Genomic DNA, 14,129 nt, shown 5'->3' on the forward strand with positions numbered 1-14,129 from the left:
GCACTGAGCACCCAGCCCCGCAAGGGGCTTCATCTCACCACCCTGAGATCACCGCACTGAGATCATGACCTGAGCCGGAACCAAGAGGTGCCCCATTTCCATACACATTAAATCGGGGTGGTAATAGCTACCTTGCAAAGAGGCTATAATGATTTACTACAAATCTAGATTGAAGTACAAAGTAGAGTGCCTGAAATACATGGTAGGTTTTAAATAAATTATAGTTCTTATCATAGCTTTACTTAACGTATGATGATGCACTATCAGTTCGTAAGGAGTTGAGCTCAATGTTAACATTTTTTCACTTGAAAAAAATTTATAGATACTAAAGGAATTCATATTGATGGTTTACTATAATAACTATAAAGAAAGGAGTACTAAGATGTACGTACAGTGATAAATTTGGAGTACACTTAAAAAAATGCTATGAAGTATAATATAGCAATTCCATGATGAAAGCTTCATCCAATCTGTGGTCTCTTGTTCATACTACGGGATATTTGGCCACATTCATTCATTTACTAGCTAAGTTATTATTGCTATTTAATGTTTATTGAGTGTTCACTATGTGCAAGGTGAGTATTTCTCAAACTTTTTATTTTTATAATCCCTCATGCCCTTCATCTCCCCTCCATCAAAGTCCAAGTCTACAGTTCATTTCCTTTTTGGCATCTCAGCAGATCTTAAAATCTTTGCGACAGGGAATACTTAAGGTGGGTTCAGGATGTGGAGGAAACTGTCACATTCCATTCCTATAGCTCAGAACTCACAGATACCACCGCAAAGAGCACTTTGAAGTTGAGCAGCCTGAGTCACCACAGTCTCACTGGAGCTTTCGTGCAACCTTCCCGGGGGTCCTGGGCCCTCAGTGCAAAAACACAGGGTGAGGCCCTTTTCAGACCTTGCATATGGCAGGATGCCTGTGCCATGGTGTCTTACCTCCTCTGGCAGCAGCGGGCTAAAGGGAAGTCGTGCCTCCCTCCAAGAGCATTTCAAGCAGAGAAAGATTTAATAAAGCAGAAAGGAAACTAAAACAATTATTGGCTAGAAGTAAAGCTGGATTGTATTAAGCACCTAGGTGCAGAGTACTGAGCTAAGTATCTAACGCACATTATCTTATTTATGCCTCTCAGCAGTACTCAGTGGTAGCTGGAATTGAGCAGAAGGCATAGATATTTCCCATAAACCCCCTGACCCCCATACAGGCATAGCCTCCCCATTAGCAACATCCCCCAGCAGAGTGGGACATTGTTACAATGGATGAACCAATACTGACACATCATTATCACCCAAAGTCCAGAGTTTCCATTAGGGTTCACTAGGGGTTGTACATTCTGTGGATTTGGACAGATATATAATGACATGGACCCACCATAGGGTATCATACAGAGAAGTTTCACTGTCCCACCTCTTTTTTTCCATAAGAAACTAAAGGTTAGAGGGGTTAAGTGGCTCTCAGTGGCCACGGTATTCAGCCAGAGCTAGGCCTGATGGCATCTCCACCTTTGGGAGACCTGGGCTTTCCTTCCAGATTTGCTCTTTTCCTGATAGAAAGAGATCAAACCTTCTTTTGTCATAGTTTCTCCATCTTTAAAAGGAAGACAATATGGGAAAAATTTCTCCTCCTGTATGGATTTAGTTCCACCTTAAGTCACATCACGTCTGTGTCCTGTTCCCTGCCAGGCATTGTACTCTGTGAATCATTGAATTAAAGAGGACAATAAAGGGACTGTTGCCACAGAACAACTAACTCATCTTTGACAGGTCAGGCTTATAGTTTCCCTATTATGAATGGGATCATTTGGATGCAACAATTTTTGTTTTGTAGTTGTTGTTACTGTTGAGATGATTGCTACACATGACTCCTAACATCTCTTAAGACCCAGAACTTACTCTCAGGTTGTTTTGTTTTCTAGTTTATTTAATAGTCCCAATGGTTTGGTTCGGTTGTCAAGTCATTAATGTATTTTGTTGACCTAAAACAGTGATTGCCAATGGGATGATTTTGCCTCCAGCAAACATTTGACAATGTCTAGGAACATTTTTGGAGGGGTTCCTGCTACTGACATCTAGTGGCTGGAGGCCAGAGATGCTGCTAAACATCCTACATGCTCAGTACAGAACCTTCCCTCTCCTCCACCTTCCAGTCCCCTGCTCAAAGAATTATCTGGCTCAAAATGTCAATAATATCAAAGTTGAGAAACCTGAAAACAATGCAACACTGTTTTCCACATTTGTGAGATCTTCAAAAATTGTATTATACAGCTTCATTCTTATCCCAAACCAAACTCCACATGCCCAGTCCCTCATGGACTTAAACATTCAACAAATATTGAGCCCCTTTTATATCCCTGGGTTTGAATTAGGTAACAAGAATACAGTGATAAAGAAGCTGGAAGTGGTCCCTGTGCTCGTAGAATTTACAGTCAATGGCTTAAGTCATGGAAATATTCTAGTTCCAGACTGAGAGTGACATGAAGACATAGTTAATATAAAAGACTTCAGTGGTTGTGGGACCAGCTTTATTTTATCCCCTAAATTTTAGCATACACTTTCTTTCCTTTGTTAGAGCAGCCTGAGCTTTAGAATATAGCAATCCCATGTAAAAAAACACAAAAGTAATACCAAAACTAATTCTATTTTGTGTGTTGCAGATGTGAGTTGATGGTAGCGCGGGCTCTCATACCTTACCAGTGTATTATATATGTGGCAGTCCTTAATAACACACTAACAAATGTTTTAAGTCACTGTGCACATTCATACTAGAGAGAGATACCAAGAGAAATTAGGAAATATTCTCCAGAGGTCATTTAGCTTCAGCAGAGTTAACAAACAAATCTGAATGTTTTTGTTGAGGATCCAAACGAAATAGACCACAGGGTCCTTGCCAGCTCACAAAGGGTTCCTATGTCAGAAATCTCCAGTCTGAGTTTAGAAAAGACCCGGTAAGAATTCATGGATGTCCTCCTTTTGTTACGCAGATGTGCTGTGGACCGACATCCCACTGATATAAACATCAATTTAACAATACTTTGTTCAGACTCCAATGGAAAGAACAGATCATCAGCCAGAATCCTACAGATAATAAAAGGGAAAGATTATGGTAAGTAGAGCATAATTTGTTGATTTGGCTTTAGTTTGGGCCTTGTTTTATTTTAATACATTAATTGAAGAGAAAAGGATTTCTACAAAATGAGCATTTGGGAAAGCATAAAAACACTGACCTAACAGTGGTAAGGGAGTAAACTGCACGAGTTTTTAAAGGTCCAGTGACGCTTACAAGCCCTAGGAATTCCATTTGGGTAATTAACCTTTCTATGGATTGAAGTGTACTCTGTAGGTCCCAAAATTTAATGAACCTTCAAAAATTAGCTGTTTATATTTTGCTCATCTGAGAGTCAAAATGAATAATTTCTATTTATTTAATATATAAAGGAGGACTTGTCTTAACATCTTATAGACAGCAGAAAAAACAGGTTAAAGGTAAGAAATTGCTGAAACTAGCACACCCAATATGCTAGTCTCAGCAATTAGAAAAATAATGTCTCAAATAAGAATGTAATTTTATTAAAGTGCTTATTTTAGAGAAAACATAATAGACTTGTAAAAACATGTTATTTACCCAAGTCATGAAAATGGGATGTTTAGACATTATTTTTAATAACATGATTACTAGAGTGTTATAGAGATGCATATACAAAATAAAGTTGGATAATAATGAAGTCCAAAAACTTAATATTTTTTAGTGTTTTAGTATTTACTACTTTTGGAGGAAGCAATATATCAAAATTATTATGATCCAGGGAACACAGTAGATTAAGATTATTAAATTGATTGCTCCTTCTATTTACTCATTCTATACAGATATTTATTTACCACCAGGAATAAAGCAGCTGTGTTAGTTCATGTGGTATTCAGTTATTTTACTTTATTTTTTTTTCCAGGTATTCCTGTGTTGTGTGTGTGTGTGTGTGTGCACGTATCTTATAAAAACCAAACCAAAGAATGATATGGTTTGAAAAAAAAATCTTATGAGACACTGGTTTGATGGAATTTGGCTATATTTATGCAGATTAAACTAAAGTCTCCAATCACATTAATTGGGGTTCTGCTGAAACTGGCTACAATATTGGTAGCCTTGCATTTATGTTTTGAAAACCCATCCACAGAGTCCTCTAACAGCATATACGTATATCAAATCACCACGATATACACCTTAAATAGTTTACAACTTTGTCATTTTTACTTCAATAAAGAAGAAAACAAAAATAAAAACCAAATAACCACATCCACAGTACTTACTACATGCCCACCCCTGTAGTAACTTTATAAACTTGACTCCTTTCATTGGAGGAACAACTCTGTGAGACACAGAAAGGTTAATTATCATACAACATAAAGTGGCAAGGTCTGGACTTGAACCCAGGTTGACTGATTCCAGAGTTCATGACCCCAATCATTCAGTTATGCTGCCTCTCAGTGAAGTAGTTAAAACTTAATCTTTTCTTCTTTTTATAATACAGTCACCATAACCACATGGGAAGGGAGAATTACTTTAAAATTACCATCTTCCCACAAAAGCTTTTGCTTAAAATACTGCCTGTTGATAATGACTTGTTTGACATTAAGCACATAATAAGTAATTTTCAGATTAATTTGCAACTGGCTTTAGATTTTTTCCATTGCAATCAGCGTATGCATAGTCAAGTATATAATGACATGCATGGAAAGACTGAGATATGTAACTATACACATGTAATTAAAAAGAACAGTGGCAGTAGACATCGTTAACCATACAATTCTATAAACAAAACTATTAAAATAGTTTAAATGAAGATATCACTTGAGTGACAATGTTTTTAAATATACAAGTGTGGTTTTAAAGACCTTTTATGTACTATACTTTTCTTTTTTTTTTTTTTAAGATTTTATTTATTTATTTGACAGAGAAAGAGATAGCCAGAGCAGGAACACAAGCAGGGGGAGTGGAAGAGGGAGAAGCAGGCTTCCCGCGGAGCAGGGAGCCCGATGCGGGGCTCGATGCCAGGACCCTGGGATCATGACCTGAGCCGAAGGCAGACGCTTAACGACTGAGCCACCCAGGCGCCCTATACTTTTATTTTCATTAAAATATGAATTTTCAAACATTTTATATAACTTGACAGAGGTCTGGCTTAATTTACTGAGTATATGAAGAAGCATTTCTACAAAAAAAAAAATCAATTTTAAAACAATTATTATTTTTTAAAGTCTTTTGGTTCTTAAGTAAATAACCATGATTTCCAAAATATCCAGATTCTAATTTCATTGAAAATTTAGTATGGGTGGCAATTATAACAGCAAACATTTGTAGAGCGTTCCCATTTCAGTAAGCTGCACATGGAAGCTCTTTATATTTTATACTATTTAAGCAAAGAAACTTAATTATTTTTACTAAATATCTAGAACAGGATTCATCTTGTGTACTATGGAACACATTTCAAATTTAGCCTAAATTATCGTAATAATATTACTTGACCTCCATTACTTTTATTTCATAAAAATGTTTCATTTGATCTAATGTTATGTTTATTTCTTTCCAGAAAGTGAGCCATCACTTTTAGAATTCAAGCCATTCAGTAATGGTCCTTTGGTTGGTGGATTTGTTTACCGAGGCTGCCAGTCTGAAAGACTGTATGGAAGCTATGTGTTTGGAGACCGTAATGGGTAGGTTTCCTGATACCACAATTTGATGTATCAAATGACATATCCATTGATTAGTGGGCAAACTGTCATAAAATACTCAAATGATTGTTTCTCTTTGGGGGTCAGGTCTGGGACACACATAAACATTATTATTTCCTTTTTGTTTCATTATGTATGGTGGTTTAATTAAAGAACTTCCTAAGAGATGCTTTTTAAACAAATCTGATTAAGTTCATAAAGTAATTTTTAAGAGCAGAGAAGTCTTCAGATGGACTTTTCATATTATGTAGGCTTTTCCCTTCATCCTAACATAAATTTACCGTGACAATGAGTAATTTGAAAACTATTGTTATACATGACTTGTGTAAATATTTTCCAAATTATTTGGAAATTGGAAGGCTAAGGATTTTTGTTTTTGCCAGACTTTCAGAACTTTTAGCAACAGAACTTAATTAGTCTCTATCAGTAAGAATACTACACAATTAAATTTTAGCCTCCTTTTTAGAGGTCATTGTGTGGATAATTCTCAGGAACCCTTAGTGATGAAACCCAAATTATGAATCTTGTTTCCCAAGTCACTGGCATTCAGGCATATGGCAGCACTGCTATGCTTGGTCGCTAAAAGGAACTCGAAAAGTTTACTGACCCCATGATCTTCCCCCTGTCCCTCTCTCTGATTAATAGCACAGCATGGAGTCTAGTCCTGGAGAGGAAGTATCATTCTCTGGATGAAGGGGAGGGCTTTTCTCATACTCAGGTACTTTTAGTGCCCCCCTCCAAACAAAATACTATCTTTAAGTACTTTCTCCCCACATGAGAATTTCACGGTATTCGCACACATTATGGGCTATATTATTTTTCCTTTTAGAAGCCAGGTTTATGGCACAACTATTCATTGTGACCTTAATTCTAAGCATTTTATTGTGTTGTTTTTTTTTTTTTTAAGCAAAAGCATATTTTCACTGTAAGTTTACGGTATCTTTTTGTTGTAGGAATTTCTTAACCCTCCAGCAAAGTCCTGTGAGCAAGCAATGGCAAGAAAAACCACTCTGTCTCGGCAACAGTGGTTCCTGTAGAGGTTACTTTTCAGGTCACATACTGGGATTTGGAGAAGATGAATTAGGTACTGTACAAACTATTTCTGTGGCGTTCCGTTCTCACTCCCTAGCCCGAGAGGCTTTGTTTTGCTCTGAAGAATAAGTGTAACAGTCTTGCCCTCCATTTGCTGGCGATGTAACCCGCAGCAAGGGTGACCTACTCTGGAGATTAGAGATGGCCCAGCTATGTATTCTCTCCCAGTGACCTTCCTCTGGGGGTTTTCACATCTTATTTCCACTCCAAAAATATAAAAGTAACAAAGCAGGAAAATGGAAGGCAAGAACAAAAGAGAATTTTTGAGTCCTAAAGAGAAGAAAATCATAAATGCCTACCGATATTTTAGATAAATCTGAGTCATTTGTTTCTATTCTCTATCTGAAAGCCTTTCCACTTATCTGTGTCTCTTTAAATAAAGAAAAATCTCGGCCTCACCTTATCCTCTATTTCTGAATTTTTAATTTTATTTTATTTTGTGCATTGGGGCATGCAGTTTGTACATGATAAGCTGAATTTGTAGATCTGCTTTTGCACAGAATAAAAATTATCTTCTGGATGATGATCTATGGGATAACATACAATATATTTGTTGGTATGTTATCAAAATGTGCACAGCTTACAAGCAAAGAGAAGTTGAAATTAGAATGCCATCAAAGAGTGAAAATGCTCCAAATTTTAAATTATAGAGATAAATGTAGCTTTCATAATGACTCTACTTAAAGAACAGCATCCAAACAAACCATGGCCATTATGCTCCTTTAGCCTCGGAGATGAATTTTGGGTCTTAAGAAAGAAGAGTTGTGTTTCCCATCTAAATCAGAATATTTTCTTTCTTTTTTTAATTTTATTTATTTATCTGTCAGAGAGAGCACAAGCAGGGGGAGCGGCAGGCAGAGGAGAAGCAAGCTCCCTGCCAACACAGGGCTCCATCCCAGGATCCTATGATCATGACCTGAGCCGAAGGCAGACACTTAGCCGACTGAGCCACTTAGGTGTCCCAAAATCAGAATATTTTCCCTAGAAGTCCAGCTTTGGTTTTATTACATCAGATGCAGAATTCACCAGGAATAGTTCCATGCCATTCACTTAGGTTAACAGGGACTTGACATGCATTTCAGAACTACAGGAATATAATGATTTAAAGAAGAGACCTCCAATCCCTTCTTTTCTTATTCCAGAATTGAAAACATTTACAATTAATTTACCCTCGATATCTCCTAGCTCACTCAAAAGAACCAAAGAGATAACTCTTTCTCATTGAAATCCTGTTATGTAATTTAAATTTCATTGGCAAACTCTCGTTTTAAAATATAAATGAGGATTAAATTGTTTGTGGCAGAGTTAGAGATGAATATTTAGATGTTGTGACTGAATCATTCTGATTTCCCCAGACCTTACTGCAAATGACTCACCATCAATCATCCTGTTAGTGTCACCACCATTGGTTAAAATACCCAAACATCTATCTGCACTTAATACTATGTTGGGAGCAGAACTAACAAACGAAGCATATACAATCCGTAGTGTCCAAAAGCTATAACATCGTGTATACTTTATAATAAGATTAAACATGCCTTGGGGCGCCTGGGTGGCTCAGTCATTAGGCCTCTGCCTTAGGCTCGGGTCATGATCCCAGGGTCCTGGGATCGAGCCCCGCATCCGGGTCCTTGCTCCGCAGGAAGCCTGCTTCTCCCTCTCCCACTCCCCCTGCTTGTGTTCCCTCTCTGGCTGTGTCTCTCTGTCAAATACATAAATAAAATCTTTTAAAAAAAATTAAACATGTCTTCACTGAATTATGCTTTAATGTGAAACTCTTTGGCTTTAATTAAGAGCCACATGGGGGTACTTGGCTGGCTAGGTTGATAGAGCATCCAACTTTTGATCTCAGGGTTGTGAGTTTGAGCCCTATGTGGGGTATAGGGATTACTTTTTTAAAAAAGCGGGTGCCTGGCTGGCTCAGTGGGGGGAGTGTGCTACTCTTGATCTTGGGGTTGTGGGTTCAAGCCCCATGTTGGGTGTAGAGATTGCTTAAATAGATAAAACTTTAAATTTTTTTAAGAAGATTAAAAAAACTAAGAGCCATAAAGAAAATGAGTAGGTTTTTGCATTTTTTGAAACAAAAAGTATTGAGAGTCTGTTTTTTCTATGTGTGTGTTTTTTTGTTGTTTTTGTTTTTTTGGTTTTTTTAGCTATAAACCAGGAGGTTTGTTGTAAGGATTAAGTGAAATAAATAGTATAAAGTACTTGACAAAATAAATATTAATTTTTCTTTGCTTACATTCCTTTGCTTCCTAACTTCATTTTTATTTTTTCTGTTGTGTCTGCATTCTTAGTATAAACCCATAACATCCCTTCCAGAAGTAAGAAAGTAGTAGAATGTGCTAAAAAAAAAAAAAACAAAACCCATAATAGAGTGGAATAGAGAAATAGAGACTAAATCAAGGACTACTTCATGAATGAGAACCAAATATGAATTTTAAAGCCTTATAAGCATATCATCATAAATACAGCTTATAAGTCCCTATTCATGCGATCCATGCTATGCAGTGAATTCTATGGAAGTGGTGGTACTAAACAAGAGTGGTTCTCTCCTCTGTTGTGTTTCATCATCGATAACACAGCCCAACACCAAGAATTAAAGAGGTAGAGTTGGGATGAACATCAGGGTCTCTCTTTTCCCAAATAATTTACTTTAATATATTTGTTTTAAAAAGCTTAAATTAAAAGGATTCCATCTGGCCTCCAATTATCAATTAATAATAACAACGTAGTAACCAAACCTTTTGATCTTGGGCAGAATAAATCAAGATAAAACTTGCCTCTCAATGCTCATGCTACAAATATTTATTGAGCACCTATTCTGTGCAAAGCTTTTAGGGATACAGCAGCAGATAAAGAGACATAAATTTTATATTTTAAAGGAGAAGGACAATAACAAGTAAATGGAGCTAGATATATATACATACAGTGTCAATTAGTAATAAGTGCTTTGGAGAAAAATCCCCTTGTGAAGAGGGTTAGAGATTGCTACCTCTAGGGTTGGGAGAAGTGCAATTTTAGATAGTGCAGTCAGGAAAGATGATATTATGATATTTAAGTACAGCCTTGAAGGAGGGGGGAAAGTCAACCTAAGGGAGAGCTAGCGAAGGACAGAAGCCTGGGACAACTTGGGACAGATGCTGAGACAGGTAGAGCCTGGAACAGCAGCTGAGATAGGAACTGAGTCAGGAGCCTGGGACAGGAAGAGCCTGAAACAGCGGGGACCTTACACAGGAGCCTGCGACAGGTGCCTCCTGTGTACAAAGTCAAGAGGCTAGCGAGACTAGGGAGGAGGGAACAAGAGGGTGACATTGCAGATAAAGGCAGACAGAGCAATAAAGGGGGGCATCACAGGCCACTGTCGGGACTTAATTTTGCTGTAAGAGAGATTAGAAGCTATTGGAGGTATTGAAGCAAAGGAGCGTGAACCAATTAAATGATCTGACTTGCTTTAAAAGAATTTCTGGGGTTGGTATGTTGAAATTAAACATAGAAGAACAAGAGTAGAAGCAGGGAGATCAGTTAGAAGGCTACTGCCCTAATCCAGGAGAAACTGGTATCTGCTTGCTCTGGAACAGTGGTAGGATATAGAGAGAAGTGATTGGATTCTGGATGCACTGTGAAACTCATCATCTTTAGGCAAGTGACCTTCCTGGAGGATATACAGAGATAATACAGATAGATATAGATACACACACACACAAATACTCATATACCCACACATACATATATACATAGATCTACAAATAGATATAAAAAATAAATCTAAAATATCCACCTATTGATTTATATAAAATATCTGCCTAGGCAATAGGCAGTAAGGCCTTGTGATACTGTAAATTAACTTACTGTAATTCTCTCTTCACAGGTGAAGTTTATATTCTATCAAGTAGTAAAAGTATGACCCAGACTCACAATGGAAAACTCTACAAAATTGTAGATCCCAAAAGGTGAGATCTCTTCATATTCCTTTAAGTCAAAGTAATGTTTCTCCAAGTTGTTTTACTGTGTTCAAATTGGTGATGACAAATTCCAATTAGCAGTCAACAAAGATGAACACTTTGGCCATGTGCATATGCTAAGTGCTGTCCTGGGAGGACCCTCAGCTCCAGTCTATGAGGTCTAGACTTGACTCTGCTGGACTTTAAAGCCTTACTGTGTCCACAGATTCATGTCATTCTTGTTGCCATCAGAGAGCAGCATTCTATTTGTGGAATCAGCGTCCTCAGTTACATGCTGGAGAAGGACCCTATGTAGGGCTGTGGCTTTAGCTTTCATGGTGGAAGCAACAAACCCTCGGGTTCTTTCTAGAAAACTTGAACCATACTGGCAGACATTACAGCTGTTCAGTATGATTTTTTCATCAGGTAATCAAGATAAGCTATTTGGCGGTTCAACATCTGAGCCTCATTTCAAAACTATCTGACAGCTCACAGCTCTCATGCAGGCCTCTGTGACAAAACAAATGGAAACTGAAGAAATGTTGTCATTTACCCCAGCAAGAGGAACGCTTGAACGTTGAATTTTTTAAAAAATATATTTATCCCCCCTGCTCCTTTCCACCCACCCATCACAACAGCATTATCTTGAATCATAGTTAGTCAGTTGTTAATTTAATGGATAAAGGCAGAACTATCAGCAGCTGCTAAAATTATATATTATCAAAAAGATATTAGTCATCAGCTTAGAAATAACTGTTAACAGAACCTAGGGTGTCCTCAGATACCACTACTGTTGAACACATGGTTGTCAGACTGTCGCTACACCATGCTATGAATTTCAAATTCTCTCTGTACTAACTTATCTTCATGAGCCCATTTGCATATTTAAATTCCCATATTTCAAGTCTCTCTTAGAAGAATACATTCTAATAACCTAAAAAGTTTGCTAAAAGCATGAATTTAGTTACACTTCAAACATATTATTTGTAAGTTATGATGTAGGTTTTTCCTGAAAAATCACAGACTAACAAAATAGAGATTTTCATCCTTTTCCCATACCACAAAACACTGTCTTTCTTGAGAAAAGTGTAAGTTGACGTTGGTACTAGAGAACAAAAAGAGGAGTAATCAATTCTAAATCGTCTGTCGGCATGTCACATATATTCATCTGTCACGCTCTGGTTGTGTTCCTCCTCTATGTGACAATACACATTTTCTTCCACAGTAAGAGAAGCACCCATCTATGCATTGTAGGAGATTTTTTTCTCCTTGGGTGTGCAACGAATGCCCTCTTTGTGAAAAGAAAAATAATGAAAGAAAAAAAATATCAGATTCTCTGGTGATGGTTGAAGTCGGCAATATTAAGAACAAAACTCAAAGTAGCAGCATTCTCCTGATTCCTAATGCTGTCTAGGGATTTCACTCAGATCTAATGCCCTTCATTTCCTAATAGTCATTATTCCATCATGCTTGTCAAAGTTGATACGCTTTCACAAGCTTCCAGGTAGTCTTATCATGAATTCTTCCTCCTTCTCACAAAATCTTTCTCTCTTCATCTGGATTGTTTAGTCTGCTGGTGGTGAGCTGAGGTGAATTTTACACCTTCCATCCATTATTAGTGTCTAATTACCAGGGTTTCCATAAGGGACCTTGGCTTTGTGATCTTGGGGCCTCCTCTAGTAGGGTGGTCTCAGAGTGACATACCTGAAAGGCCTGACTTCTCATTATGGTGCCTGTTTCTGGTGAGTCCTGTCACGTGTGGGGCCAGGGTTAAGATGTGTGTTTGGTTTTCAGAAGGTGGGGGGAGTTACAGAGTCCCAAACACACTGTCCTTGTACACAGACATAGACATAGATTTCAAAATGAAGCTGACTGTAAGAAAACAAATGTTTTCATAAACATTTGTTGGGAGCCTCATGCTGTTTCAATTTGGATGCCAACGTTTATTATTATAGTGTTTCTCCCTAGATGAGTTGAAGTTCTATATAAGCAGACACTTTAGTGTATGTGACCGAGATTATTTTAGAAACACAAGCTAATTACTAGCGTAGCAGTGTTCAGAATGTCTGCTTCAGAGCCAAATTGTTTCTCCAAAACTTTGGAGGGAGAATTTGAAGAAAGGGCCTCATCAACTGAAAAAAACATTTCTTGTTACAGACATTTCTTGTTATATCAAAAATCTAACTCAAATTAAAATCTTAGGTTAATTATATTATTGTGGAGGAGTCCCCAGACTTGTTAGAATAATGTTTTCAGAATCACTACTTTCAAACAGCCCTTGACTCATGGTTCTGGAAGAGAGTAACAACGAATTACAAAATTTTTATGTTTGGGGTGCCTGGGTGGCTTAGTTGTTTAAGTAGCAAATTCTTGGTCTCAGCTCAGGTCTTGATCTCGGAGTTGTGAGTTCAAGCCCCACATTGAGCTCCATGTTGGGCTTTTTTTTTTTTTTTTTTTTTAATTTATGTTCTGTATTACATGTCATAGAGGTTACATTCTTACTGACCATAGGACTTATGTTCTCTGTTTTTCCCTACACACACGCACACACACACTCACCTATAAAGAAGACAAAGGAGTTTAAAAACCATCTACAATATTCTGAAGTCATTTTGGCAAAAGCAGATGAGGTTCCAGCATTACCACCTCAGTCTGTAAGGACAATTTGGTCTAAGGCTATATGTTACATAATCATTTACATAAGTTTAAAATCATTTTACAGTGGGCATCCATCTCAAAAAGGATGGCAAGATAACCTGTTACAAAAATCAAGTATCATTATTTATAATTTTAAAAAAATGAAAATCCAATAAGACTACCACCCGGTTTTCCTTAAGGAGAACTCAGGAGTCATTTAAAAAAAAAAGTAGAGAAGGAGTGAATTTTCCTCCACGTGAGAACATTGAACACACTTCAGGAATGTTTTCAGAGGTGAAACAGTTGCATCTCATCAGAGAGTGGAGTTAGGATCAAGTCAATACCAATCACCCAGCTTGCTGAGTCATCTCACTGGGTCCCGAAAAGTCTCTAGTACAGGGTCCTGCCGGCCCTGGTCAGGGGAGCTCCTTTGGCCAGTAGTTCCAGAAAACAGACTGAATACACTGAGCACAAAAGAGGGGGGCAATAATTTTAGTTTCACTCAGTCGTGCTGCCTAAGACTAATCAAGACTAGGAACAAGTCCATCCTGGCAGGACAGGGAGGCAACTGGTCTTGTCTCCGAATCTTCCTTACTGGGGGAGCCTGCATCAAGTTACTTCACCCTACTCTGCCCCTTTGCCCATCAGTGGAGTGCACATGATCACTCTGCCCCTTTCCCATTTCTGCAGAGTGCTTTTGAAGATGATTAAATCATACATTTAAAATAAAGT

At 37.7% G+C, this 14,129-nt stretch overlaps 1 protein-coding gene across 4 annotated transcripts in view; it reads left to right on the forward strand.

Annotated features, from left to right (window-relative positions):
- Positions 1–14,129, forward strand: part of HHIP (hedgehog interacting protein) — a 94,785-nt gene that overhangs the window by 58,501 nt on the left and 22,155 nt on the right. For all 4 annotated transcript variants that reach the window (XM_073892301.1, XM_073892300.1, XM_025873995.2 and 1 more), the window contains 4 exons: positions 2,982–3,103; positions 5,583–5,706; positions 6,678–6,808; positions 10,688–10,769. In XM_073892301.1, the coding sequence (XP_073748402.1) occupies positions 2,982–3,103; positions 5,583–5,706; positions 6,678–6,808; positions 10,688–10,769 (459 nt within the window). The remainder of the gene's footprint in view (positions 1–2,981; positions 3,104–5,582; positions 5,707–6,677; positions 6,809–10,687; positions 10,770–14,129) is intronic.

The sequence above is a fragment of the Callorhinus ursinus genome, unplaced genomic scaffold, assembly GCF_003265705.2.
Source record: "Callorhinus ursinus isolate GAN/ISIS: 27379988/994484 unplaced genomic scaffold, GSC_fseal_2.0 scaffold4, whole genome shotgun sequence".
Classification (NCBI taxonomy): domain Eukaryota; kingdom Metazoa; phylum Chordata; class Mammalia; order Carnivora; family Otariidae; genus Callorhinus; species Callorhinus ursinus.